Raw genomic sequence first — 26,191 nt, forward strand, 5'->3', positions numbered from 1 at the left:
GACAGAACAGCATTAGATGTCCATGACGCACCACGTGCTTCTCGGAAGGTTTTTCGTAGCAGTACTTAACAAAATCTTAGCAGTACTAAAAAAACAGTTATTAAAGGTGTGCTTAAAAAACATTTAATAAAGGTGACTACGTAGCAGGACATCGCACGCTAAAACATGAAGACCTACCAGCCTGTTCGCCCCCACTTCTAAAGCAAAGCGCACGAAGGTCATCGAAGTTCACTCTGGGGGGTACTTTCTAATGTCACTTAAAAAGCAATTGTTATGGTCAGATATGCAGAAGAATACAACGTTTCCTCGACGAAGATTTTGAGTTTACGGTTGCCAGCTTCATTTAAGCGAAATGCAGTCAGTGGGCTACAGAATTTTTTTCACAGTGCTAATGATTGCAGGAATTGACGCCTCCTTAGAACGCAGTGAGTTGTTACTAATATTGATGTCGGTCATTGTTTCCGTAATTGTTATCAAAAACGCAATGCTTCAATACTTTGAACGCCTGTTTCAAAAAGCACAGCATCTATGACCTTCGAGAAAGACGTACATGACGTAGAATACAGATGGCCACCGAAAGGGTTTTAGGTATCTTAAAAGTTTTCGTTCTTTGCATATTGTATAGAATGCTTAAAGTGGGTTGCCGCTAAACAAGCGCGTGTTTTCATTTATTCATTCATTCATTCATTCATTCATTTATTCATACTGCAGGCCAAGATGCTGGTCCATGCAGGGAGGGCAGTACAGAGCAGGAATTCAACGAACGCATGAGCAGGATGCTACCTATAACACATCACAAAAGCTTACAAATACTTGACTAAACACAACCACGACATAAGAACAACACAAGAAATCACAGTGGGGCAAAACGGTTTGCCCCAAAAACACAGCACCAATATAACAAAACAGAAGGTAAATTTTCTTATAACGTACAAGTGGTCACAAGCCTAGGTTTAGATTATTCTAATTCATGAGGCAAGTAGTTTTCCAGTTCTTGTAAGAAGTTTCTTGATGGTAAAACCTCAAGGGGAAGGGAATTCCATTCGTTAATGGCACGCACAAAAAAAACTATTCATGTGAGAATTTGTTTTAGAAAATATTGGCGTAATAGAGAGGTAATGTCTGTGTCTTGTTTTTCGGGTTTGAAGAAAAGTTACGCAACGAGATAGTTTAAGTCCGATTTTCCCACTTATGATGCTATGCAAAAACTGGAGACGACAAACTTTGCGCCTGCGTTCTAGCGAACTGATTTTATTTCTAAGCATTAGTAAGGTTGGGGAATCCTGTCTTTTATATTTTCCAAAGATGAATCTCACAGCCTTTCTTTGTACACGTTCCAAATTCGTAGCGTCCTTTTTAGTATGAGGGTCCCAAACAACCGCCGCGTATTGGAGTTTCGATCGTACGAAAGTGGTATAAGCTAACAGTTTGGTTTGTGCCGGCGCCATTCTAAGTTTTTTCTTCAAAAACCACAATTTGCGCGAAGCTGCTGAACACGTAACGGAAATATGGTCTGACCAAGATAATTTATTACTAAATGTAACACCTAAATATTTGTATTTTTTTAACTTCAGTTATGACGGTGTCATTTAGAACATAAGAAAATACACTAGGTTCTTTTTTCCGTGTTACCCGAAGCAAGACAGTTTTTTTAATGTTTATTTCCATACCCCAAAGTTTACACCAATCGCAAATTGCGATAACTGAATTTTGCAAACATGAGTGATCGTTTGGTGACGCTATTTGTTTAAAAATGACACAGTCATCTGCAAATAGGTTAATATGCACATTATCAGGGATTTTGTTAGTTATGTCATTTATATATACCAGAAATAAAAGCGGTCCTACTACGCTCCCTTGCGGTACACCCGAAGTTGCTTGACGGACACTAGAGGACCATTTGTTAATTTCTACAAACTGTTTTCTTTGTCGAAGGTAAGCCTTAATCCATGATATGATATTTGAAGGGAGCCCAATGCACTCGAGCTTATGAATTAACATTCCGTGGGGAATCTTATCGAACGCTTTACTAAAATAAGAAAATAGCATATCAACTTGTCCAGATGAATTGAGCACTTCCGAAATTTCATGAAAAATTGACACAAGCTGAGTTGAAGTAGACAGGCCCTTTCTGAACCCGTGCTGTATTGGAGACAAGACGTTGTGATCTGACAAGTACTGACGAATGAAGCCTGCTACAATATTTTCTAATAATTTACTGCAAGTGCTTGTAATAGAAACTGGACGATAATTTGACACAGTGAGGTGATCGCCCGTTTTATGAATGGGAGCAACTCTTGCCTTACGCCAGTCGGACGGTATCTCTGCTAATTGTAAGGATAATTTGAAGAACTCAGTTAGACATTCACATATCTGTTCCGCATACCTTCTCAAAAAAGCGTTCGGAATCTGATCAGGGCCTGCTGACTTCCTAACGTCAATATTCAGGAGCATATCCAAAACACCTTCTCGAGAAATTGTAATATCGTGTACAAAAGACCTAGTTGAATTACATCGTTCAAATTCGTCCATGTCAGAGGACACACTGCAAAAGTAACCATTAAACTGCTCAGCCATACTAGTGGCGTCTTCTACAATTTCACCGTTAACTTTTATTTTATGTATCACCTTTTTGATTTACCTAAATACCGCCAGAACTTCTCCGGAGCGTTCGTAATGAAATCAGGAAGGCTATGGATGAACTATTTCAGTTTTTTTCAGTTTTTTTAATAATTCAGTTTTTTTAATAATTCTTTCAGCTTTCAGTTTTTTTAATAATTCAATTTTAATTTTCTTTGAGACACGAACTCTCCTTTATGTTTCTTTTTCATTCTTTTGAGTTTTCGCTTAGTTTTGGTGATATCTCTATTATCCATGGGTTGGATCGAGGTTTCTTGACCCCCTTCAATGGAATAAACCTTTCGATACAATAAGTAACAGTGTCCCTGAACTTTCGCCACGATAGCTAAACGTCATCATGGACAATATTAAGGTGTAGGTCCAAGTGATCAATATTTGATTCATCATCTGCGTTAGCATAATCCCTAATTTGAGATTTTTGTCGAGGTCGTCCGGCATTCACTTACATTTTTGACGTAAAGGAAATCAATTTGTGATCTGAAATGCCAGGTTTAATTTCAACCATCCCTTCACTGAACATTTCACTGAGCAATAAGAGGTCAAGAATGTTTTCTCCTCTAGTACATACACGGACAAACTGCTGTAGACTGAAAGTTAGTGTCCATCGTGCGGTGCTGGCTTTATAGGAGTTGAAGCCGCTGACGTCAGGAAACCGTGACTTGAAAGCACCGCATCATCCGCTGTGAAAATGACGTACGCTGCATCACCGTTGTTGTCGCTTGTAGTTGGCGCCAAGGGCGTGACTGAAGGCGCAACAATGGAGTTGGCGCATGACAGGAGCAAAGCCTGTACAAGAAGAACAAGACGCATGGTCAGCGATGTGCGCCGAGAGCTTTCGCCGTGCCGACTCACCGTGCCCATTCTTAGTTTTAAATGCAGAGCATTTCTTAGCCTCGCCTGTTCCTTCGTCGGACGGTGTCAACAGTTCCGCGTCCGCAGCAGATGCGCCTCTCCTTCCCTCCTCTCTCTCAACAGCAGCTGGCGCGCGCATGCGTCGTAGTCAGCCCGTTCGCTCCGTCGCGGTCTCGGCGTAACATGTGCGTGATACCAGCGCTGTGGGGCGTGGAAGGGCGCGCGCTGCTTGCGCATGCGCGCTCTCCCCCCCGTACTGCTCTCCCTCTACTGCGCGCGTTGCAAATATAGAGGCTAGCGGTCGCTCGTGTTTCAGGCACTGCGTTGCTCCTTCCTTCCTTGGTTGACGCTCGTGCCCACGTTTACTCGTGTCTGCTACTCCAGCATCACGGAAGAAGCGATGGAAGCAACACTGCCTTCAATCAGCACTGGGGCCCCAATGCTCTGCATTTACTCGTGTTCCCCTCGCGGGAAGGTGCGGGAATTTTTTTGGGTGTCAGTTCTTATGTTCAATGCGTGCGCCATTAATTTTGTCAACTAGCGAGTCGTGAACATTAGGTGTGGCTTGCTCTCATATCTTTAATCCCAGATTGCCCGCAAATGTCACGTAAACCTGAAGCTGATGCTTGTGGTATCATCCCATGAAAAGGGGCAGCCGCTCAGAAGACTTTATTTAGGTAAAAGGTACCCTAAAATAATAAATTTTGTAACCAAGGGTTTAAAGTGCTTCAGAGACAATTTACATGATGATGATGATGATGATAGTTGGGTTTTATGGGCGCAAGGCCGACTATGGGCAAAGAGCGCCAAAGAAGAAGTTACTGAATTATGATGAGACTGTAAGTACTAAAACATGTGACTAAAAGTAAAGGTGATGCAAAACAAAAGACAATGGAGATGGCTGGTGTATAGGGCCAGGGTGATTACACATGATATGACAAGAGCTGCAGGAAGTTTACCTCAGCTAAAAACCTAAATACACGTTGACTAGAAAACATTGGTTCGTCGGCTAAAAAGTATGATGGGTGCAAAGGAATGTGTCGTCTGTATAATTCAGGAAAATGTTTGTGTCGTGTTGTGTCAAGTGCCTTGCATGTGATTAGTATGTGGACTACGGATAGGCCCTTTCCACACCTGCTACACGTGGGTCCCGAAGTTCCAGTGAGCAGGTGGGAGTGCGTAACATGTGTGTGGCCTATCCGCAGCCTAGCCAGGGCGACTTCAGTGTATCTGTTGTGTGAGTCAGTTATGTAGCGTCCCAGTTGTGGTTTTATTACGTGTAGTTTGTTGTCTGTTTGTTGACTCCAGTGTAATTGCCATGTGTTACGGAGCTGTCGTCTGATGTGTGTCTTTAGGTCGGTGTAAGGTATTGTTGTTATGTCAACTGTGGTCATGAGAGCAGCAGCACCAGCCATTTGATCAGCAGTCTCATTGCCAGGGATTCCACAGTGACCTAGTACCCAGCATATAGTTATTTGAAGATTTGAGGCATATGCAGTCATGAGTACCTTGAAAAGAGCATTGATCACATAGTTTTTTGACGACCTTCCTGATGACAGTGCCTGCACAACGCTTAGAGAATCTGTGTAGACGATGGACTTTGGAATCTTATGTTCGAGGATGTGGTTTGAAACGAGTAAAATGCCATAGGCTTCTGCCGTGTAAATACTGCTATGAAAATTCATTGTCTTAGTTACGGTAAAATTTGGTCCGTGCGCTGCACAAGATACTGTAGAACCAGTTTTGGACGCGTCGCTATAGAATTCTGCACACCTGTACTTGTCCTGTAGGAACAGGAAGTGCTGCAGAATTGCATTCCTGGGTACCCTATTTTTTTCTACACGAATGAATGACAGGTCGCATGTTACAGGACGAAGATGCCATGGTGCGATGAAATTATGAATGGGTGTCTTGTGCGTGTCTGATAGGGGGACATGGAGTGCAGAAGCCTCTTCCCTAACTCTGAGAGAGAACGGTAAGGGAATAGATGGCCTGTTTAAAAAGAGTTGTAAATTTGATGTATCGTTCATGATAGGATTAAAAGGATGGTTGGTCAGAGACACGATCTTGGATGCATACAACAGGTCAACATACTCCCGCTGATGCCCTAGGCACCATTTGTCGCACTCGACATAAAGACTTTCAACAGGGATAGTGCGGAATGCGCCACATGAGAGGCGAAGGCCAAGATGCAGCACTGGGTCGAGCATTTTCAGTGCTGTTTTTGTAGCCGACCCATACACGACACTGCCGTAGTCGAGCCGAGACCCCACCAACGCTGTGTACAGGCGCAGCAGGAGTTGTTTGTCGGCCCCATAAGATTGATGTGAGAGGACCTTAAGAATATTCATTGTTTTTAAGCATTTGCATTTGAGCTGTCTGATATGTGGGATGAATGTAAGTTTTTCGTCGAATAAAATACCTAAAAACTTGTGTTCCTTGTTCACAGGAATTGGCACATTCGCAAGAGTGATGTCTGGGTCCGGGTGGACGCCACGCCTCCTGGAGAATAGAACACAAGAGCTCTTCGCGGGATTAAGATTAAAGCCATTCTTGTCAGCCCAGCCGGCAAGTTTCTTGACGCCGAGCTGGACTTGACGTTCGCAGATGGACAGGTTACACGATTTAAAGGATATCTGCACGTCCTCTACATACATGGAATAAGAGATTGTAGGTGGCAGTGCCTTTCCAAGAGAGTTCATTTTTGCTATGAAGAGAGTGCAGCTCAACACTCCACCTTGCGGCACGCCATTTTCTTGCACATGTACCTTTGACAATGCAGAACCAACTCTGACGCGAAAGGTTCTCTCCGACATATAACTACAAAGGATGTTCAACATGTTGCCCGCAACACCGATTGACTTTAGGTCACTGAGGATACCGTACCGCCAAGCGGTGTCATAGGCTTTCTCTATGTCGAAAAACACCGTCAGACAAAATTGTTTATGCACAAAGGCATCCTTTATATATGTTTCAAGAGCTACGAGTTGATCGTTCGTTGATCGCCCCGCCCTGAAGCCTGCCTGGCAGCTCTCGAGAAGACCGTTGTACTCAAGGAAGTACACGAGCCTGCGATTTATCATCTTCTCGAGAAGCTTGCACAGGCAGCTGGTCAGGGCAATGGGTCGATAGCTAGCAGGAGAGGAAGGGTCCTTCCCTTCTTTCAAGAATGCTACAACTATGGCCTCCCTCCAAGACTTTGGAATGTGCCCCGAAAGAAATATCTTGTTGTAAAGGTGAAGGAGTGTTACAAGAGTGTCTGTGTGTAAGTGCTGTATCATTGTATATGTAATGTTGTCTGGGCCTGGAGCTGAGGGTTTACACGTGCTTAAAGCAGCCCTCAGCTCATGTAGTGAAAACAGGGAGTTGTAAGTGGTCTGTGATTTGTTGTTGTCGCGTAGGGACTTCTTTTCACAACATGCTTTATGTTTCAGGAAAGTGTTTGTGTAGTGTGCTGAACTGGACACGAGTTGGAAGTGTTGTGCGAGTGTGTCAGCCTGGTCTTCGAGTGTGTCCCCTGCAGTGCTGACCAGAGGCAGGCCGTGTGTTTGTTGTCCCTTGAGTTTGCGTATTCGTGTCCATACTTTCCTTGTGTCTGTGTAGGAGTTTATTGATGTTATGAATGTACGCCAACTCTCTCGTTTTGCCTCACGGCGCACACGTTTTCCTAACGCCTTGGCCCGTTTGAACAAGAGGAGGTTTCCCGACGTGGGGTACCGACGAAGGATACCCCACGCCTTGTTCTGGGCCTCTCGCGCCCGCCTACAGTCCTCATTCCACCACGGCCTCCGCTGGTTGCGCGGGGCACCAGAGGCGTGGGGAATGGACCTTTCGGCGGCGTCGAGGATGTGCGCCGTGAGGAGTTGGGTAGATTCTTCAACGTGTAGGTGTCCTATGGATGTGTGGTGTAGTTTGGATGTCTCTGTAAATGTATTCCAGTTAGCTCGTGTTTCATTGAACCGATTATGGGAAGATGGACTGCATGGGCCTTTACCTATGTATGTAAGTGAGGTGGGGAAGTGGTCACTGCCATATGGGTCAGTTCCCACACCCCACTCGAGAAGAGGAAAGAGAACTGCGGAGCCAATAGCCAAGTCAAGACATGAGTATGTGTTGTGTCCTATGTTATGATATGTAGGCTGTTTATTGTTGAAAAGGCATGCTCCAGAGGATGTAAGAAACCTCTCTATCAGGCGACCCCGGGCATCCGTACGAGAAGAGCCCCAAAGAGAATTGTGAGCGTTAAGGTCGCCTGTTAGAATGTACGGTTCGGGCAGCTGGTCAACCAGCGCCTCGACGTCAGAGCTCGAAACTGTAACATCAGGAGGAATGTATATGGAGCATACCGTTATCAACCTATTAAATATTATTAAGCGTATTGCTACAGCCTCAAGGATAGTGTTTAAAGTGACAGGGTGGCATGCTAAGGATTTCCGGACGATTATGGCCACACCGCCAGAAGAGTGTGTGCAGCCATCCCTGTCCTTTCTGAAGACCATGTAACTATTCAAGAAATTTGTGTGCTTGGAATTCAAATGTGTTTCCTGAACACACATTACACTTGGCTGATTAGCATGCAGTATTTCGTATACATCGTCAAGATTTTTAAGAAGGCCTCTACAGTTCCATTGAATTATGTTTTCTCTTCCCATTATTTAGTGTGAGAGCTACTGGAGTGTGTGTGTTTGTTTATGTGTCGTCTTTCGGGGCTGTGACTCTCGTCTTTTTTGGCTTGTCGGGAGGCTTTGGCGTCGGGACGCGTTCCTTGCGCTGCGTTGCAGGCAGGAACGGCCCGACATCCATGTCGTCGTCGGATGTCCGAGGGGTGCCCGACGGACCGGGCCCCCCGGACTTGGCCCCCCCTCGGGAGCCCTTCGTTTGAGCCGCCACCGCCGAGGGCGTCCGGGGCGCCAGAGGTGGCACGGGCGGTGCGGTGGCGGTGGGAGCCGGTGCGGGGCCCGTGGTGTCCATGGCACTCTCCAACTGACTGGAGGACGGGGAGGCAGGGACGGGAGCGGCACCGGTCCCGACGGAAGAGGTTGCCACCACAACCGCTGCTGCCTCAGCAAGCGGCGTGGTGGCGGGTTGGGCTGCCAGAGGCAACCCAGGGGGGGGGCGGAGGGACCAGGTCAGACTCGCTGAACTGGGTCCCTGTGGAAACCAAACGCCGCTCCGCCCCCCGGCGAGCTGCGTCGGCGTACCTCCCCAGAGGGAAAGAGGCGAACCTCTTCCGCGCCTCTGGGAAGGTGATGTTTTCTGTGACCTTGAGATTGATTATTTTCTTTTCTATTTGGAACTTTTCGCATTTCCTGGAGTAGGCCGCATGTGGGCCCCTGCAGTTTGCACAAGTGAGGATGTCAGAATTACAGTTGTCGGTGGGGTGGTCCTGCGCGGCGCATTTCGCACACGTTGTTTTGCCGCGGCAAGAGGTTGTACTGTGCCCGAACCGCTGGCACTTGAAGCAACGGCGCGGGTTCGGAATGTAAGGACGAATGGAGCATCGAATGAAGCCTGCATTTATATATTGTGGAAGTGCCGAGCGGTCAAAGGTCAGGATAATGTGTTTGGTGGGGATTATCTTGTCATCCCTGCGCATCGTGATGCGCCGCACAGCTGTGACGCCCTGATCCTTTAGACCTGCGAGAAGGTCTGCATCTGTTTCCGTCAGGAGATCTGTCTCAGAAATCACACCCTGGGAGCTGTTTAGGCTCCTGTGGGGCGTGACCCTGATGTCCAGATCATGGATGCGGGTTTGTGCAAGAAGAGTGTGGGCTTGTTGTTCAGCATTGACTTCTACCAGGATTTCTCCGGTCCTGAGCTTTTTAGCTTGATATTTGCCACCTATGGTGCTTTGCAGAAATTTAGATATCAAGAATACAGACATGGAAGCGACAGGTCGTGCTGAGTCAGCTGACTCAATCACAAGAAAACGAGCATAATTATTCGAGGTTGTTGACAAGACAGTTGTTGAAAGAGGTGGGTACGAAACTTCGGTGCGGCCCCTTTTCGGGGGCCGATCACGTTTGGGGGGGGGGTTTGGAAAATGCCATATGACACATTGGAAAGCAGGGAGACGGGGGTACTTTCTTCTTTGACCTTACCCTGGTAGCCAAAGAGGTCCCGGAGCTCCCTGCCTGGTGAACAGACAGGGAGCCCATCCGCCGGAGCTTGACCTGGGCTCCGACGGCCACCGTTCATGGTTTCTAACCCTTCACCTATAAACACATTGCCACGGTTGGATCCAGCGTATGTTTGGGGGCTCGGGGTCCGCGGTATCGCCAGTACCGTCACCAAGATTGCTCAAGGTGCCCCGTGCGGGGAGAGACAATTTACAATTAACTAAAATATTATTGGACTGATTTTAACTTTGTAACTTTTTAATAATAAATATCTTATTCCCTTACTTGCACTTTACGCGTGTAGTAAAATCAGCCTTGCATTTTGAAAGCCATTTTATCGTGCTTTTTCCAGTAGTCCAATATAAATGTGGTATTTGTTTTTTATTGTTTGGGTATCGCAGATATATATACTACAGTAAGTCACAACACTGAGGTGGGGGGGGGGGGGGCTCTGTTTTCTTCCTTTCTCGGTATTGTTCCACTACGTAAGCTGCCATGTTCCTGTTGTATCCTCTCGACAAACCGCATTGTGCACATGGGTTGGCTAAAGGTAACCTAAGCTGCCGTTAGGGCTGTGGGCACTGCTGATTTCTCCATGCTTCCTACTTATACAGTGCCCTTAAAAGTAATGAGAGACAACGCCAATCATGATCTGTAATGTGCATCAAAAATTGTTCTAATCGAAACCTAGGTGTGCAATAGACAAAAAATAAATGGCACACACAAAAAATAGCACAGAAAACACTGGCTGTTTTTGTAGGTTTGGGAAAAACAACTTATTCCGTGAAATATAACAAAATTAAAAAAGTAGTATTTGTGTTTAGGAAATGAATATATCTTGAAAGACTCAAAAACTGTAATTGGGACTAGAATACCAGAACGCTAGCAAGCAATAATGTATCAAATGTGCCACGCATAATAAGTGCTTCTATCAAAATTGTATGCAGTGATTTTGGCCTCCCCGTTCTTTTGTTCACGGTATTCAAAGCCACTTCTTATGACGAAAACTCATATTGGTAATAATATTTCACTGTCAAATAACTGATTGCAGCCTTTTTATAAAAGGGGTGCGCATAGACATTATAGTGTGCCTTCATAAAATTTAAAAACTTGTAGGTTGCTGAACTTCAGTGTACTTGCCTGCTTCTCCAGGGGATTTTTACATAATAAAAGGCACACTCGTTTCACGCTTCTTAACAGATATTGATTTTATTGAGTTGGTCTTGGAGGCTTGTGTGAAGGAGCCTACTTGGTGTAGTTGCAAGAGGTTTAAGTGCAAAAAAATTACGTGCAAGCTGGCCTAAGTCGTTTACAATAAAAAGAAATACGTGAAGCATACAGGGCGAAAACAGCGAGCCTAGTGGAAAAAACAATGACGAATAATTCACAACACCCAGGTACACCGCACGTGCAGTTCGGACAAAGTATAAGAAAGTTGTGCTGTAACGGCAATTTCAATGAGCAAAGTCGAGTATTCCTCTGAAGCTGAGGTTAGGCCAAGCCGTATTTGGAATCTGTCCTGGACTGGCTCAAATCAAATCCATGAGAAGTTTCACCAGAAGACACCGAAGAAGCCCGTTTTGGACCAATATTCCTGGGAATATTCGTTTAATAACCTACAGGCGCTTAAATTCTGCCTCTCCTCGACAGAAAAATATGCGCGGTTTGTAGCTGTGGTAAAGGATAAAGGGAAGCTGATATATGTTGCATTCATAATTTGTGGAAACAAATTTGAAATGATGGATTGCAACGGTTCAGCTGTTTGGAAGCCAGGGCTCCTAAATGTTAGGAGCGTCTTGTGGCTCTCAGTTGTAGCAGTGGAGTTCTGTTCACAATACTCAGACATGCGAACAAAAGTCTGGAGGGAAGACAGGCAAAGGCAGAAATGACGAGCTCCACGAAATTAAAAATGCCGTCGTCAGAGCATTAGGTGGGCGCATTCGCATTCCCTGTCGTAACAACAAAAGTTGTCCTGAATTTTCTAATAGCAGAATTCTAGATAAAGACGACATGAAGAACGTGCGTGATATTAGAGCAGCAGCGAAAATATGATGTGTACGAGAACTGAGCACAAGTGAACAATCTTTTGCCCTTGGAATATCTGCGTACTGGCTTACTTGTGGCCTGTTTTGTTTTACCTCACTATGGTCGCAATAAACTTGTTACTAGGGCTTCTAATAATGCAGCCCTGAATTTCAGTTATTTCCTTTTTTGTAATGAGGCTTGGTGTAAGGATAATATACCGCAGAACAAATTGGTATGCACAAAAATAAATTTTCGTGCAGTTGTGCAATTACCAATATGTTCAGTTGTGGAAGGTTTCGCCCACATTGACGAAAATCATTTTGTATACTTAAATTGCTTCTTATAAAAATACATCACCAAATAAAAACTCTCATTCTGAAAAAGAAAACTGTAATATCGAAGGTAATTGTGTTATTTTAACATTCGTTTAATAGATTGGAGAACATATAGACCAGTATTGGATAGTTGTAGGGTCAGGCCACTTCCTCTCCGAGCGAGCGAGCGAAGCAACTTTATTAAAAATGCCTGCAGAACGATTAACCTTCCCATATAAAAAATAACCTGCAAACTGCCACTGCAAAGTTTGTTTCCTAACAAAACGTTGAACGTATATTAGGCTTTTAGATATAGTGAAATACAGTGCCAACCTAAGCTCCCGAACAATGGAACGGCTTCAGATTTTAGGAATATCGAGCTTTAGGTGAAGGACCTCAAATAGTGTTGCTGACCGTGGAGTGGCGATTTGATTGCTATAGTGCGTGTGAAACATTGATTAATATGACTTTTCGCTTTGCGATTATCTTTTTTCTGACAGGAGCGTGGGGTAGAATCTGTGCTTTATATGTATTGAGAAATACGGATGGATCCTTTCACGGAGCTGTAGAAACTTTTCTATTTGATTCCTATTTGATTTGATTCCTATTTGATGACATAGATACAGAATAATTTATATGTGGCAATTTCCCGCAAACCAAGGAGGTAGGGAGCTGAGTATATGGTGCTTAAGATAGAAATAAAGCAGGAAAGTTGCAGAAGGCATCAAGACCACGCTATTCACGTTAAAAGAAGCCGAAGCTTAGTCATCAGGCCGCTGCATGCCTGTTCCCGTCTGTGCAAGTTTGGGGTACTTAGCATGTTCGTAATTGTATTCACTGCACTTCCAGAGCGAATGCTAGTCACGATAGCGAAAACGTCTAATGAAGACATCATAAGTTTACGCTCGTGCTTTTGTTGTCTGTACTATCGTGCGGCAGATTTGAAGTCAATGTAAACATGATCGCAGGAGCAGTGTGGATTCAGGTGCGAGAGATAATTGGAAGGGCCAACACAGCCGCTTGCGGACACACGTTTTGGAACTTATTTCAATTTACCCGGCAGAAGATGTATTGATGTTGACATTCTGAAAAATTTGTCGATGCCACAAAAAAGACGTCACGCGTATTGCCGCAAACCAGGCTTTGGATTTGTTTACTTATGCGTTTTGCTTTTAATGCTATTCAGCGACTTCATGAGCCAAGCCATGCGCATTCCATTCTTTCTTCTTTTACACCGCTCCGGTTAACTAATTTGATAAGGTGAGTTTGTACCAAGTCATTACTAGACTAAAATAATCTTTGATCTCCAGTGTTCTCGATGTGCTTCGACGGTTCAAGAAGAAATCCCGTCGAAGAATGAATGCTCGCAGAGCAGACGCAATGGCATTCGATTGACATACACTCACCTCTGTACGAATTGTTGATAGTGCTTCGTCTCCCCTGTGTAATCTTCCGTTTTTAGTAAAGCACCAGTTCGCTCCACAAAAGGTTTGTACCTTTAAAAATCTGCGTCATCCTTGGCTACGTGACCATATACCACTACGTTAAATGTACGGAAGGAATTGCTTTCTGTTCTGGCACAGTATAAATTTGGCTGGCAGCTTGCAGCGTAGTTTATTTACATAATACTGCATTACCATAAAGCAAATCAGTGTCCTAATAAATATTTTACTTACAGTTTTGAAGCATGGCGACATTGTCTACCTTCAGCTCTTTACGAGCCGTGGAGAAAATGGAAGTAAAGTACTGCGAATTACAGACACTCTCGTACTGAACTTGAAAAAAAGCAGCGTATTGGATAAGAATTTCTTCGTCCGCTCTTATCGCGCCGGCACCGTACCACACCACACATTCGTGAGTAGACCATTTCGAAATTCTGCCTAAAAACCTTTATGTTGAAAACCCTGTAGGCTGATGTGCATTTTTCGATTTTATCCTGGTATTATAAAACGTTTGCCTGCTTTATTCAAGTTTGTCGATTGCTGTCATCGCTAGCGAATAATACAAATTCAAAAAAATTATTTCTTATCATCAAACATGCAACAATTTTATGTGAGACGAAAACAAGGTGAAGGGCGGAACTTTTGAGCCGTGCTAAACGTGTACTTTGGAAAACTTACGAAGAAAATTTCATTAACTTGTTTCCCGGGCCTTATTTGTGATAATGTTTAGTGAATCGTGCATTTCGTTCTTACGGCCGATAACATGGTGGGTGTGTTTTTTGCGACTTATTTCTGGTGGAGCTAAAGTGTCTCTGCTAGGCTAAACAACTGCATAGAACGAAAATGTAGCGCTTCATGCAGTGACCGATCAATAGCGACGGTGACTCACCGCGGTCGGTCTGGTGCCAACTAGTTTGGCTTTTGATACCTTAGCAAAACCTGATCAGAATAAAGAAGAACGAACAGCTAGACAATCACAAAACAATTGTAATAAAAATGATCCGACTGCTCCAAAGAACAGTTTACAGGAGCGTAGAAATTACAACTTCCCGGCTTTATTCAGGTGGAATGGCGTGCTCTATGCCAATGGCAGCGCAGCCCAGCTCCGACGCCGAAGGAATTGCCGAGTTTTATGACAACTAAGTTCACCCCACATCCAAGTTTTGGGTCTGATTTCTGCCTAAACCTTTGTAAAACCAGCGCTACTTGTTTATTATTTTATGGCCATAAACGTTTGGGGTATCCGGCGTGAACCTTTTTCCTGGCTTTTACGAATGCCCTTCGTGTAGTTGTAGCCTACCCTAAGGCTGGTGACCACTTCGCAGAGGTCGTCACAGGGAAATCTCCAATGACACAGGCTCTTTTTTTGAAAATATGCACCTGCATTGACAAACATATCATGTAAATATCAAGTCGTGGCAAGGCATACACCAATAATGCCGAAATTTCCATATCATACATTGACAATTCTGTGTTCAAAAACCTGAACAAAATTTATTAGATATAACGAAAATAAAATTAGTCGGGTTACATTGGCGCGACATTCATAGTTTACCATTATTTTGATGCACCTATTGTACCATAAATCGCGCGCTCATATGACGTCAATAGTCTGCTCCTTGTGTGACAAGGCCATTCGAGTGGCCAATCTCATGAAATGATTAATGATACGGCTACGGCAGTTCTTCTTCATGCTGACTCGCACCACAGTTGCGTACAGAACCCTGAAGAAGAGCTAATCTGCAATGCGAATTGATTCGAAACAACCATATCATCATAAAAGTGTAATCCCAGCTTAATTAGGTAAATCCTATTCTTTTCGTTCTCAATAGATACTGCAACGATAAAAACAACATTTGTCATATGGCGTACAGTTGCAGAGAAACCCTTAAAATAAGGGGAATAATTCCCGTAATGGCTTGGTTACTTACGAGTGCACCAAAAGTGAAGATAACCATTGCACGATGGCCCGCAGATTCGCGGTGGCGCTTAGCTCACTTTCCTCAGCTCTCACCTCTTAGGTCGCAATGTGGGGAACGCTTACGTCGCTCTTCGAAACACTTTATTCATAAAATAAAGGTTTGCTGCTCCGGGCTCATATCCGCACCCCTGACACGAGTATTGAGTCTCAAAGACCACTCCAGTTCACTCTCCACATAATAAAATGTGGATAGCAAGGCAAACCCTCGAAAACACAGGCCACTACTCATTTCCTTCAGCTACCTAACAGTTCAACACAACTCGCGCCACAAGTTTAACTGAGCTTCACCCAAAAGATCTCACCCAAACCGTTACTCCGATCCTCCATATGCGACTGCTAAGCTTACAGCCCGACCTCCTGCCAGACTACAAGGACTTCGCCCATTTTCTGCAGAAACAAAGTCTTATACTGCCTCTTTAAGTGGGCCCAGACACCTTAGAAAGAAACAAATCTTCTTTAAGGTGCACCCAAATGCTCAAGAAACCCAATTTCACAGACCTGACCCGTCATCTTTTGCGTCCAGTTCTGACTTCCCGGTCTAAGGGTATCCCTCCGATGTCTGGCGTCGCCTAAAAGTTTTATTTTCTTGGAAAGTAATTGAAAAAATAACTGCCTTAGGAAAATTCCTGCTCCAAGACCATTTTCTAAGCAAGACAACGGTACATGTTTCCGTTTGAAACTTACTGAAAGTCAATTTCTACATTTTCCATAAATCGCCCTTACAACACCCGTAGTGCTCACACGGAACGTGTAGCTAAAAGAGCTTCCACCTCTACTATGTAGACAAATTTTTGAAGCCCACCTATCAAGCTGCTGTACCTCAGTGAACCAACATGATTTGCAGTGCCGAAAAGAGACTGCGGCGGTCCCAAAATATTTTTTCTGACTCTCATATTCCAACAAAATCCACTAAAAAATATTCCCGGTATCCACATTATACAAAAAAGAGGAGTTCCACCCAAAAATAATTCTAGCCACTTACCATATTTCGGGCCAACTCGGTAGTTTGAACAAACAGGGCAACCGCGTCCGTGGAACACGTTTCCCTACATAATAAATTCTAATCTTGTGTCACTTTTCCCAATATCGGCACCCGCACAAAACAACCACTTTTTACTCCATCTGCGTCACTCTTTAAGAATCTTTAAAATGAACAGAACACCGTCCACTGCGTCTTTCAATGGCAGGGTTACTTTGTGTAGCCCTTAAATTCCGCGTCCAATCAATGCATACTACCAAATGCTTCCCCTGAAACTATTATGTCTCAGTCAATTGGCTGGCATTTCAATTACCCTTACTTACCAAACCCGACATGCACCAGGGTAACCATAAACGATAATGCAGTAATATAGCATCATGCGAGCTTTCTTCGTTTTATCGCCTGTGATCTAAAAGCATTTGGAGAATCATAGCATTAAAAAAAATTTCACCAACAAGCGCAAATGGATAGGCAAAATTAGGCGTGCGCCTTCGCACTTTTCATGCCTATACGGAAGCTCCGTCATACAATCCTGTCAATCCGCACCAACTTCTCTTTCTTGGGATTGGTGAACATCTCTTATCCCCGACAAGGCCGACATGGTACCACCCATCCGCAAAAGTATTGCGACTTTGTGATGTTCACCGCTTTCGCAAAAACAGTACACAGTCGAGCCCACTCATAACGAAACCGACCATCATGCTGAATTTATTCTTCATATTCGAACTTCGCTATAAGTACAATGGACGTCGTCTGCGGGTAAAAATGCGTCATGTATATGGTGACCGCACTGATGCGATAACGGACATTGCCTGGCAGGCTCCCGGCGATAACTGGGCGCTGGCTGAAGTCATGAAGCCAAGTTAGCCCCTCGTCCGCCGGAAGGGAACTTAAAACCCCAAAAGAAGATAGACAAGCGGACAAATACGTCATGATTAATGCGTAAATATGGAAAGAATTGTCATTGGGGCCATTGTGCTTCCTGGTAGACTGTTCGGCATTCATCTTTAAGCTCAGGTTGTTTTCTTTGTCTTTAAAAATTGTAGAGATTGTTGACTTGGACACGATAATGCTTCTTAATGTGATCGCAGTTTTGTTCTTTCTCCATTAGAGCGTTCACAATGTCCCATGAGAACAGCCCACGACACCACAAACTTACTCAATGAGTTTTGGCTTGATGGCCCGCGTTTAAGGTTGATTCTTCTTATGCACATTCCTCTCTTACGAACTGGAGAGGAAAGCGCGAGAGAACATAAAAGAGAACGGCCGAAATTCGTAGGTTGCTAATTTCGTGGGCATACGAAATCCGTCCCGCGGAATTTTCTCCCGCACAGTGCGAATGCAAAGTTTTTTCAAGTTTGCCGGAGTCTCCCCTATTTTATCCCCAATCTCGCCTCACCCATCTTCCTTCGTGTGCTTCCTCCGCCCCCCTGAAGACGATGTTGAATGGGTGGGCGGGGGAGCAACAATAAACAGGTGAGAATGACGTGCTTTTTGGCTACATTTTATTTTCCTCTGGTATACGTGTGCTGGCTGAAATCTGTTCTTGTGAAAAAGGGTGTCTCACGCTGTTTATTCCAAGCTTCGCGCTCGCGGAAAGCCGATCAAGAGGCAACTGCGATCACAAGGTGCGGTCGGGTTGTGGTGGTCATTTGCTGTATCCAAGATGCACCCTCACGCCATTTTGTTATACAGGAAACAAAATGGCTTTGCCTCACTGCATGCTGCGATAGTCAAGGCGCGTTAGTTCCTTGCAACCGAGTGATCGCTATAACAGCGGCACAATTATTAGCCTTGAATAAATTTCCAAGCAGTGCAACCGAAAATACTCCGCTTTTCTCAACTACCTCAATAAGCAACGCCTAGAATAAGCATGAGAAAATGGGGCCGAAACAGTATGGGAGTCCCAATGGTCCGCTCTCAGTGAAACGCAACTTCTATTTTCTCATATATTCTAAGAGTTATCTCTCAAGCTAGGTTGTAAGACCGCCTAAAATTTACCGCCCCGGCTTGAAGGTGTGAAATCACCTGCAGGCCACGGGAGAGAAGTCTCAGTACACAATATCTGAGCATTATTGTCCGAGGAAAAGGGAAAAACCATGCCGGGACTGGTAAACCCAGATGCCATCGGGTAACCAATAACAATAGCGATTTGTTGTACGTTGTCACCAACATATACTTACATTTTGACCTCCAACCGCTTCTGTCTCGCGGCCTTTGAATCCAGTCTCTGCATCCGGTTTTCAATTTTTCTTCCCGGAATTTAGTAATTGGCCTTACTCTTCTCCAAGACCATGAAATTGAAAGCCCAATCCGTTTTTTAAAGAAGCCAAAGCAGATACATCCCGTAGAGAGTTTTGCTCCTGTGTTACTCAAGTAGCCCGTCGGAAAACAAGTGAAATGCAACGTGCATCACGGGATCTAAGAATTTATAAACGATAAGGGCTTCATCCACACCTTTATTGAGGGCTTCCGTAAGCATTGCTCTAGGCAGGCCACATTCTGACAAATTATGGACCTGCGTTTTTCCTCAGTGTGCTGGATTTATCCTCGCCTAAGAAATTAGGAAGATGGTGTCAATTATTCAGCCGGTCTGACTACAACTATAGGTATTACTTCCTTAACTCGCATGATGAGGAACAAGCCAACAGCATACAGGATAGAGCCTATAGGTGGGCCCTGGTAGTATCGTTCTGTACAACCGAAGACAAAACCTGTGCTGGCAGACAATAAAATTCCTTGCATAACTCAGTAAGCTATGTAAGACACCAACAAAGAACGACTGCATGAAACTAAACCCGGCAGAGGCGTTTTCAAATGGGCCTGGTTTGCAGATGACATCCATATTACCAAGAATAAATGGGACCTCACTATAGTAGAATGAAAAAATTCAGGTGTGTACTCTTGCAGTAAACAGAAATCCGTACCTCAAGAACAAGGCAACAAAAGCGTGGGTCGCGTTGTTCAAAATGCCATGGCGAAAGATGGCAACTTCCTCGACGTGATCTATAGTAGTCGTCAGCCAAGCGAGGGACTGGCAATTGTCACTCAAGAACACCAGCACAGAAAAAGCATGTACTCGCGCCCTTCACATTATACAACCGTCAAAAAATTACCGATTCTTGAAACTCCAACCAAAACACCACAAATTGGCGAATCAACAAGAAGCTTAGAGTACTAGATCACACACCGGCCAGGGAACACTGCCACTGACCTTAAAACACCAAAGACTTGAGAATAACAGCAGACCGGACCAATCTTTGCGGGATGTCGTCAACACTGAAGCACGGGATTTGGACTTCTTTCCACCCATCCCGTCCAGTTCCAGAGAACGCTTAAACAGGTAAAGACCCCACACACGCAAGCACAAGAAGCACGCGACTTTAGGAGTTCAATCTTTCAGAAACTAACGAATGAACACATCTCCTGTCAAGAGACAGCTGGCCATAATGCCTCCACAACAATACCATGAAAACTACAATACACGTTGAAGAGACACCTAGCCTTTACCACGCTAGGTGGTGTTCCCAGCAGACAATACCGTCAATCAGTTTCGGGTAAAGCATGCAGCTCTGCCCAGATTCCACGTGGGGATTTAGTGGAACCTGAGATCTCGGCCCTCGAGATGGTCAACGGAGATTGGACGCCTCAGCAAATAGTTTAAGTTTACCCCATTTAATTTGTGAAGAAAGAATTTCATCCCCTTTTTTTCTCGGGTTGCTTGCCGCTACCATTCAGCAAGGTTCGGGGATTGCAAGAATATTCTACAGGCCACAAAATTCGCCTAGTCCTGTTGAACTTGCACGCAGCAGATATAAGAAGATAAAAATATGGCGCGAGGGGTACAGTACGTGCTTCAATATTTGCGAACGCACCATGAAGCCTCGTGTCCCAAAAACGAACGTGCGTTTTAAGCAAGGAAGGTATGCAAATTCTGTAAACGCAAGCTGCATACCTAAAAACATGCCTACCTAAGTTGTAAGCGTGGACGCTTGAGTTGATGTATTGCTGTAATAAGCAAACGTGAGTTTAAACACGGGAAACGCAATCGAAAAAAAAACTGAAACAAGCTCAGTTTGTCTATTCGTAGCAAAATCGTAAATTGTAATATTTACTGCCAAATTTAGTGATATCAATATCGACGAATATTATAAAAAATTGCGTTCTGAAAGAAATATAGAAGCAAAAATAAGCATACAAAAAGCGAAACTGCAGTAGAAAAAAACACTGCTTCACTCAGTACAACCTCTTAATGTTGTGAATAAACAGAAATGTCACCATAACAAAAACAAAGAAAACCGAAAATCAACGACCGAAGTTACCAAAAGGTATCTATTCATTATTCGAGAGATTTAGTGAAATATCAAGATAAGCAATGATTTCGAAGCAACAGTCAAAACAGGAGCTTCTTTACAGGCAACCCATATTATTCATCACGTTCACAGGAATAACGTCATATGAAACAACAAATGGGAAGCCGGTGACTACGTTGACTGCTACTTAAGTGGAACCATATAAATTAAGGTTGCTATGACAAAAAAGGCCAGTTTAAAATTCCTGAGAACTAAACCAGCATTTAGGTTATCTGTAGCTTTTACATAAACGTGTGTTTGTACAAATTAGGGGGGCAGTGTTCTTACTATAGTCATTGTCCATTCCACAGTTCGACACCAGTGTACTCGAAGAGGACTTGTACCAGGACTCCGCTTTGGGGGCATCACTTATGGTGTCCGAGAGGGACAATTTGGAAGTGGTCAGTGTCTTTTTTGCCTTAATAATGACAGTCCAATATAAGCTTGAATGATTAGTTTTAATTAGGGGAAGCAATCACGGAAGACGAATATAGAAGACAATTAACAGAGAATTTAATATAGAAGCAGTGTATTTCAGTATTCTGCCGAGCTATAAGAGCCATTTTGTCGCTCATGTGAATCACAACATTAGCACGCTTGTTCAAATATTGAGCTTTATGTAATCACTCAACATGCTCTAAATATTGTTGTATTTCCTTTTAGGAAGATAGTATTTTGTTGAATGAACGCACACACACAAAATATTATTAGAGTAAAGAAAATCCCGTTTTCCCCAGCAATAACACCTTGACTACGATGATCTGTCAGCGCTTTGTAGTCACGTTAGCACTAGAGTTGACGTGACCTTAACAAAGAAGATTCACTTAAAAAGACCAAGGTTATCACCTGCTCCGCATACATGACAGAGTGCCATATTTACCGAACCCATATCTGCCCGGAACTTCACATTACTGTTAAACGAGCAAACGCGTTCTTCCACAGGGTCTGTCCGTCGCTTTCCGTTACCATGCCTGTCTGGGTTGGCACCGTGCCGTTCGGTGTAAAGTTTACGCAGTCTCTCTCTCTCTCTTCATGCACGATCTCGACAAAAGGCGCGGTTCGGTCAAACTATCTGCCCACCTAACGACGTTTTGTCTCTTTGCAGCTCACCGGCCCATCGTAATTCCCAGAATCCGAACTCGTCTAATGGCTTTTGCGTAACCTTCGTGCCTCAAGTGCCTAAGATGTCCCGCGAACATGATAAGCTCTTTCTAAAAAGCAATGTTAACGACGCGAACAACTTCTCCTGTTTTCCTTTTTATCTGCATCTGCTGTAGTATGGTAGTGCCTTCATTAAACTGCCTTCTGCTAGTGTCTCATTTATGAAATATTTTGCTCGGCGCGTTCCTCAAGCACGTGAGTTGCGGCTTGGAATCTCAATGGTAGGGATTCTTTCGCGGATTTTCTGCCGACGATGGCTAATAACCAAAGTGTCTGAAGCAATTGTTTTTATAGCTGCTCATGTTTCATCGCTCAAACTATAAATTGCACCCAAAAATAGTTTTAAATAAAAACAAACAGGAATATATCTTCCTGGTATATACTAAAATAGGTGCACAAAACAAGATTGTTGTTAAAAAAATGGAGATAAAAACTCGTCAACACATTGTCACATCATTAGAACATGCTTTCTTATTTTATCAGATTGTGTTACCACAGCATGTAGTTCTGACGTTATGTTTCTATATGTTTTCTCATGGTGAAAGTAACGCTGAAAAGTAGGAGTAGTAAATTAGACTTCACTGCAGAAGTGATGTCCGCAATAAATGTTCTAAGTCATCACATCGACCTCGGAAACAATATTGTACCAAATTAGCTTCGTTCGGTAATAAATTCCCGCAATAAAACGTGTTGTTCCTATTTTTGAACGGTTTTCACATTTATCGAACAGAACTGGGCTAGCGCTGATAGCCAACAAATGTTTCGTATTATAATAATATTGTACCTGAAATTTGGACAGGGTCTCGAAACTTTCAATTTGTAAAAGAATGTCTTGAAGAGAGAACACGCCGATAGACGGACACGTGTGCCCTGCGTAGAAAGGAGCGAATGCCTACACTGCAGATGGAAATTCTGTGAATTAATATATTCAAAGGTGTATTATTTTTCCCTGATCCGTATTGTTCAAAAAGAGGATCAACCTTATTCAGAAAATGAACCCAGTGCTGGTGTTATAAATATAAGAACTCAGCAGCAGCAACTGACATTTTTTTCAATGAAACAAACGCCTACTTTATCACGCAGAGAGCTCCTAAAATCTAAGAGTCCAATCTACACAAACTCGTTCTTTTATTACGCGCAGTACCAGATTATTCATTATAGACTTACTAAGGATACTTTGTGGATGGCCAATATATTACTTTTATTAGAGTACACTTCGAAAGACATAACAAAAATTGTATACGTTATTATTGGGTTATTTGTCGATAGAATAGGAATATTAGATAACGTTTTCATGTAACAGGACCGTCTTTAATATTGTAAAACAGAAGCCGAAGGCTTGAATTTCAATAAAGAGAAGCAAATATTTCACAGAATATTAACAGGAGTCACAAAGATGTACCTTAAAAGCCACATTAACGCCATACTGTGGATGAATAATTGGAACTTCTGTCTTATTGAAAATGGGTTCAATATTTACAGGAGGGACTTCTGTCATCAAATATAAGTATAGCGCCTCTGCATGGCGCAGAAAGAAGCAGCAATGGCCAGATTGCTCACCTAATAAAAGCTGCTGATGGTGACGACAATTACGATCGTTTGTCTCTGTACGGTATGTCGTTTTATTTACGAAATTAGTGTTTATTTATTTATTTATTTATTTATTATTTATTTATTTATTTATTTGAAATGCTCACCAACGGCGCAATGGCCTTCTTGGGGATGCATAGCATACAGACATTTAGGGCATACAAAAGACAGAATATGAAAGGGAAGTAACAGTACAATTATATGGGTATATATACACAAAGAAGGAGAGTTATCAAAGAGACAGAGACATTTTCTGAGCAACAAGAGCACGGAGATTGTGTGTACACTAAACGACAAATACAAGCACAATTGTGATGATTCTCTTCGCTCCGACACACATGAACAGAGAGAGAAGTGCATGTGCGACCGCGCTATAGAACATGTGCATTCAAGATGGAAAATTTTTCAAAGAGCGTTTAAAAAGAACCATGTCGTTGCGAAAAATGTCAGTGGCAGATAAAAAAAGACAGTTAAAGGCATGTTGGCATCGGTTAGCTGGTACGAAGCTCAGAATTTTGTGAACATGAAAGCAGCCATGCGGCCGCAGTGGCCTGCTTGGCACTCGCAGGAGAACAGAGCTCACAAGGCAAGGGCAGTCAAACTTAGAATGAATGCACTTCAAAAGAAAAATTAGGTCACGCCTGGAACACCTGATACATAGCTCATCAAGGCTCAGGAGCTTGAGAACCTCAACGTGCAGATAGTTGCTCACTAATGAGTATCGATAAAATACGGTTCTGGTGAAGCGCTTCTGAATCCTTTCTAGTCGAAGAGACGACGAAGGACTTGAACAATTCCAGATTGCGCTTGCAGAGTCTAGCTTCGGCAAAAGTAGGGCGCGGTAAAGGGATGCGAAGCATGATGGGTTCGTGAATTCACTGGTGGCTGCGGGAAATCATGCCAAGTGTTCGGAGACAGGAGTTCGTCAGATGGTTCACGTGCGAGTTGAAGAATGGTTTTGCGTCCATGAATACACCGAAATCGCGCGCTACAGTGGCGCGTTTGATGGCAAAACCGAGCAAAGAGTACGGGAAAGGGAGCGGGGCAGTTTTACGAGTGTAAGATATCACAATAGTTTTGGAGAGATTAAGCTTTAAGTAGTTGCTGTCGCACCATGCCGAAACTGCATTGATGTCATGTTGCAGCAGGACGCGATCATCCGGTGAGGAAACCGCGCGATACAGCTTCATATCATCGGCATACTGAGAGAGCGAACAGTGTCTAATGACAGAGTGGATGTCATTAACAAAGATGTTGAAGAGGAGAGGGCCCAGTGTAGACGCTTGAGGTAGCCTTGATATCATGGCGAAAGGCCGGGAGGTGTTGCCTTCATAACAGACGCAATGGGACCTGCCTTTTAAGTAACTGCCGAACCACTGACAGAACTCACTGGATAAGCCGTATGCGGACAATTTGCGAAGCAGTAGCTCGTGATTAACCGCATCGAAGGCCTTGCTGCAGTCGAAATATACGGTATCTATCTGTTGACGAGGGAGCACTGGGGGGCCGATGTCGTTTAGAAAACATGGGAGATTTGATTCTACTGACCTACCGGGTATAAAGCCGCGTTGGTTGGGATGAATTAATGAACGCATTGCTGCTAGAAAGTAACCATGCATGACTTTTTCGAAGACTTTAGAAAAGGAAGGCAATAGAGAGATAGGCCTGTAGTTTCCGGGGACAGTGGCTCTGCCAGACTTGTGCAAAGGGAAGATAGCGCCTAATTTCCAGTCTGGCGGAAAATGTTGCTCTAGAAGTGACATGCGTATGATGTGGCAGAGCAGAGGTGCAAAGACGACGCAACATCCTTTCACAATGAAGCATGGAATGCTGTCGCAGCCCGCCGACTTTTTTTAGGGGAGTTTGCGGATAGCGCCCACGACATCACTCTCAGTAATGTTCGGGATTTGAAATAGTGGCCCATGAGACTGGAAGCGCAGTTCGTTGCCGCTGTCAGACGGCGTCGAGTAGGTAGAAGAAAAATGACGTGCAAGGAGTTCTGATACGCCTTCCGGGTCAGACACAAACTTGTCGCCATCCTGAATGGTTATGCTATCGCGTGCATGACGTGTACGGAACTTAATATACCGCCAGAACTCACGAGGGTTGTGGGTTAGAGAAGTTTCGGTGTAGTCCAAGAGAAGATTCGGGTTGTCGTGCGCACATATTTGCATTGATTAATTCCTTGATTTTATCTGGTTTCTTTTCAGCGGGTGTAACAGTAGGATCTCATGCTAAATTGACGCCGAGGTACAATCTCAACTACAGTAAGTTCTTCCCCTTAAAATGCAAAGGATTTGGACACACACACAGGCGTTATCGACACATCCGTACATGTGTCGTAAATGGGAGCTCTGGTAAATTATCGTTAAAAAATCTCTGTGTTAATTGGCTGACCTGTTATAAATAAGGATGACCGCGAAGTATCCATTTAAGGCATATTTCGAGCAGCTTGGAAATCGAGATTTGCTGCAATAAGGGTGCGCATATTTTCGGGATTGGCGTATTGATGCGCCTACTTAGGTGAGCTCGCGAAGGCATACTTGCGATGGAACCATCAATCTGCGCTGCATGTGGGCTCGGATTGTGTCTTCCTACTAAGATATCCTGGATTTATGTTCGGCAGAAATTTCTGGATAGAAATATTTTAAATATCTTACGTTTAGGAAAGCGAAAACGCCACCGTCTGGCAGATGAAGGTATTCAGGTGAAATTTCTACACGCAATAAATTTGCT

At 43.8% G+C, this 26,191-nt stretch overlaps 1 protein-coding gene across 1 annotated transcript in view; it reads left to right on the forward strand.

Annotated features, from left to right (window-relative positions):
- The first annotated feature begins 294 nt into the window (after window positions 1-294).
- Window positions 295-26,191, forward strand: part of LOC144142069 (venom metalloproteinase antarease TserMP_A-like) — a 50,360-nt gene continuing 24,463 nt past the window's right edge. The window contains exons 1-5 of the mRNA XM_077673498.1: window positions 295-425; window positions 13,629-13,804; window positions 21,016-21,105; window positions 23,348-23,477; window positions 25,666-25,722. Coding sequence (XP_077529624.1) covers window positions 353-425; window positions 13,629-13,804; window positions 21,016-21,105; window positions 23,348-23,477; window positions 25,666-25,722 — 526 coding nt within the window. The 5' untranslated portion in view covers window positions 295-352. The remainder of the gene's footprint in view (window positions 426-13,628; window positions 13,805-21,015; window positions 21,106-23,347; window positions 23,478-25,665; window positions 25,723-26,191) is intronic.

This window comes from Haemaphysalis longicornis, unplaced genomic scaffold (genome assembly GCF_048455015.1).
Source record: "Haemaphysalis longicornis isolate Haplotype H1 unplaced genomic scaffold, Haemaphysalis longicornis Haplotype H1 scaffold_6, whole genome shotgun sequence".
NCBI classification, from domain to species: domain Eukaryota; kingdom Metazoa; phylum Arthropoda; class Arachnida; order Ixodida; family Ixodidae; genus Haemaphysalis; species Haemaphysalis longicornis.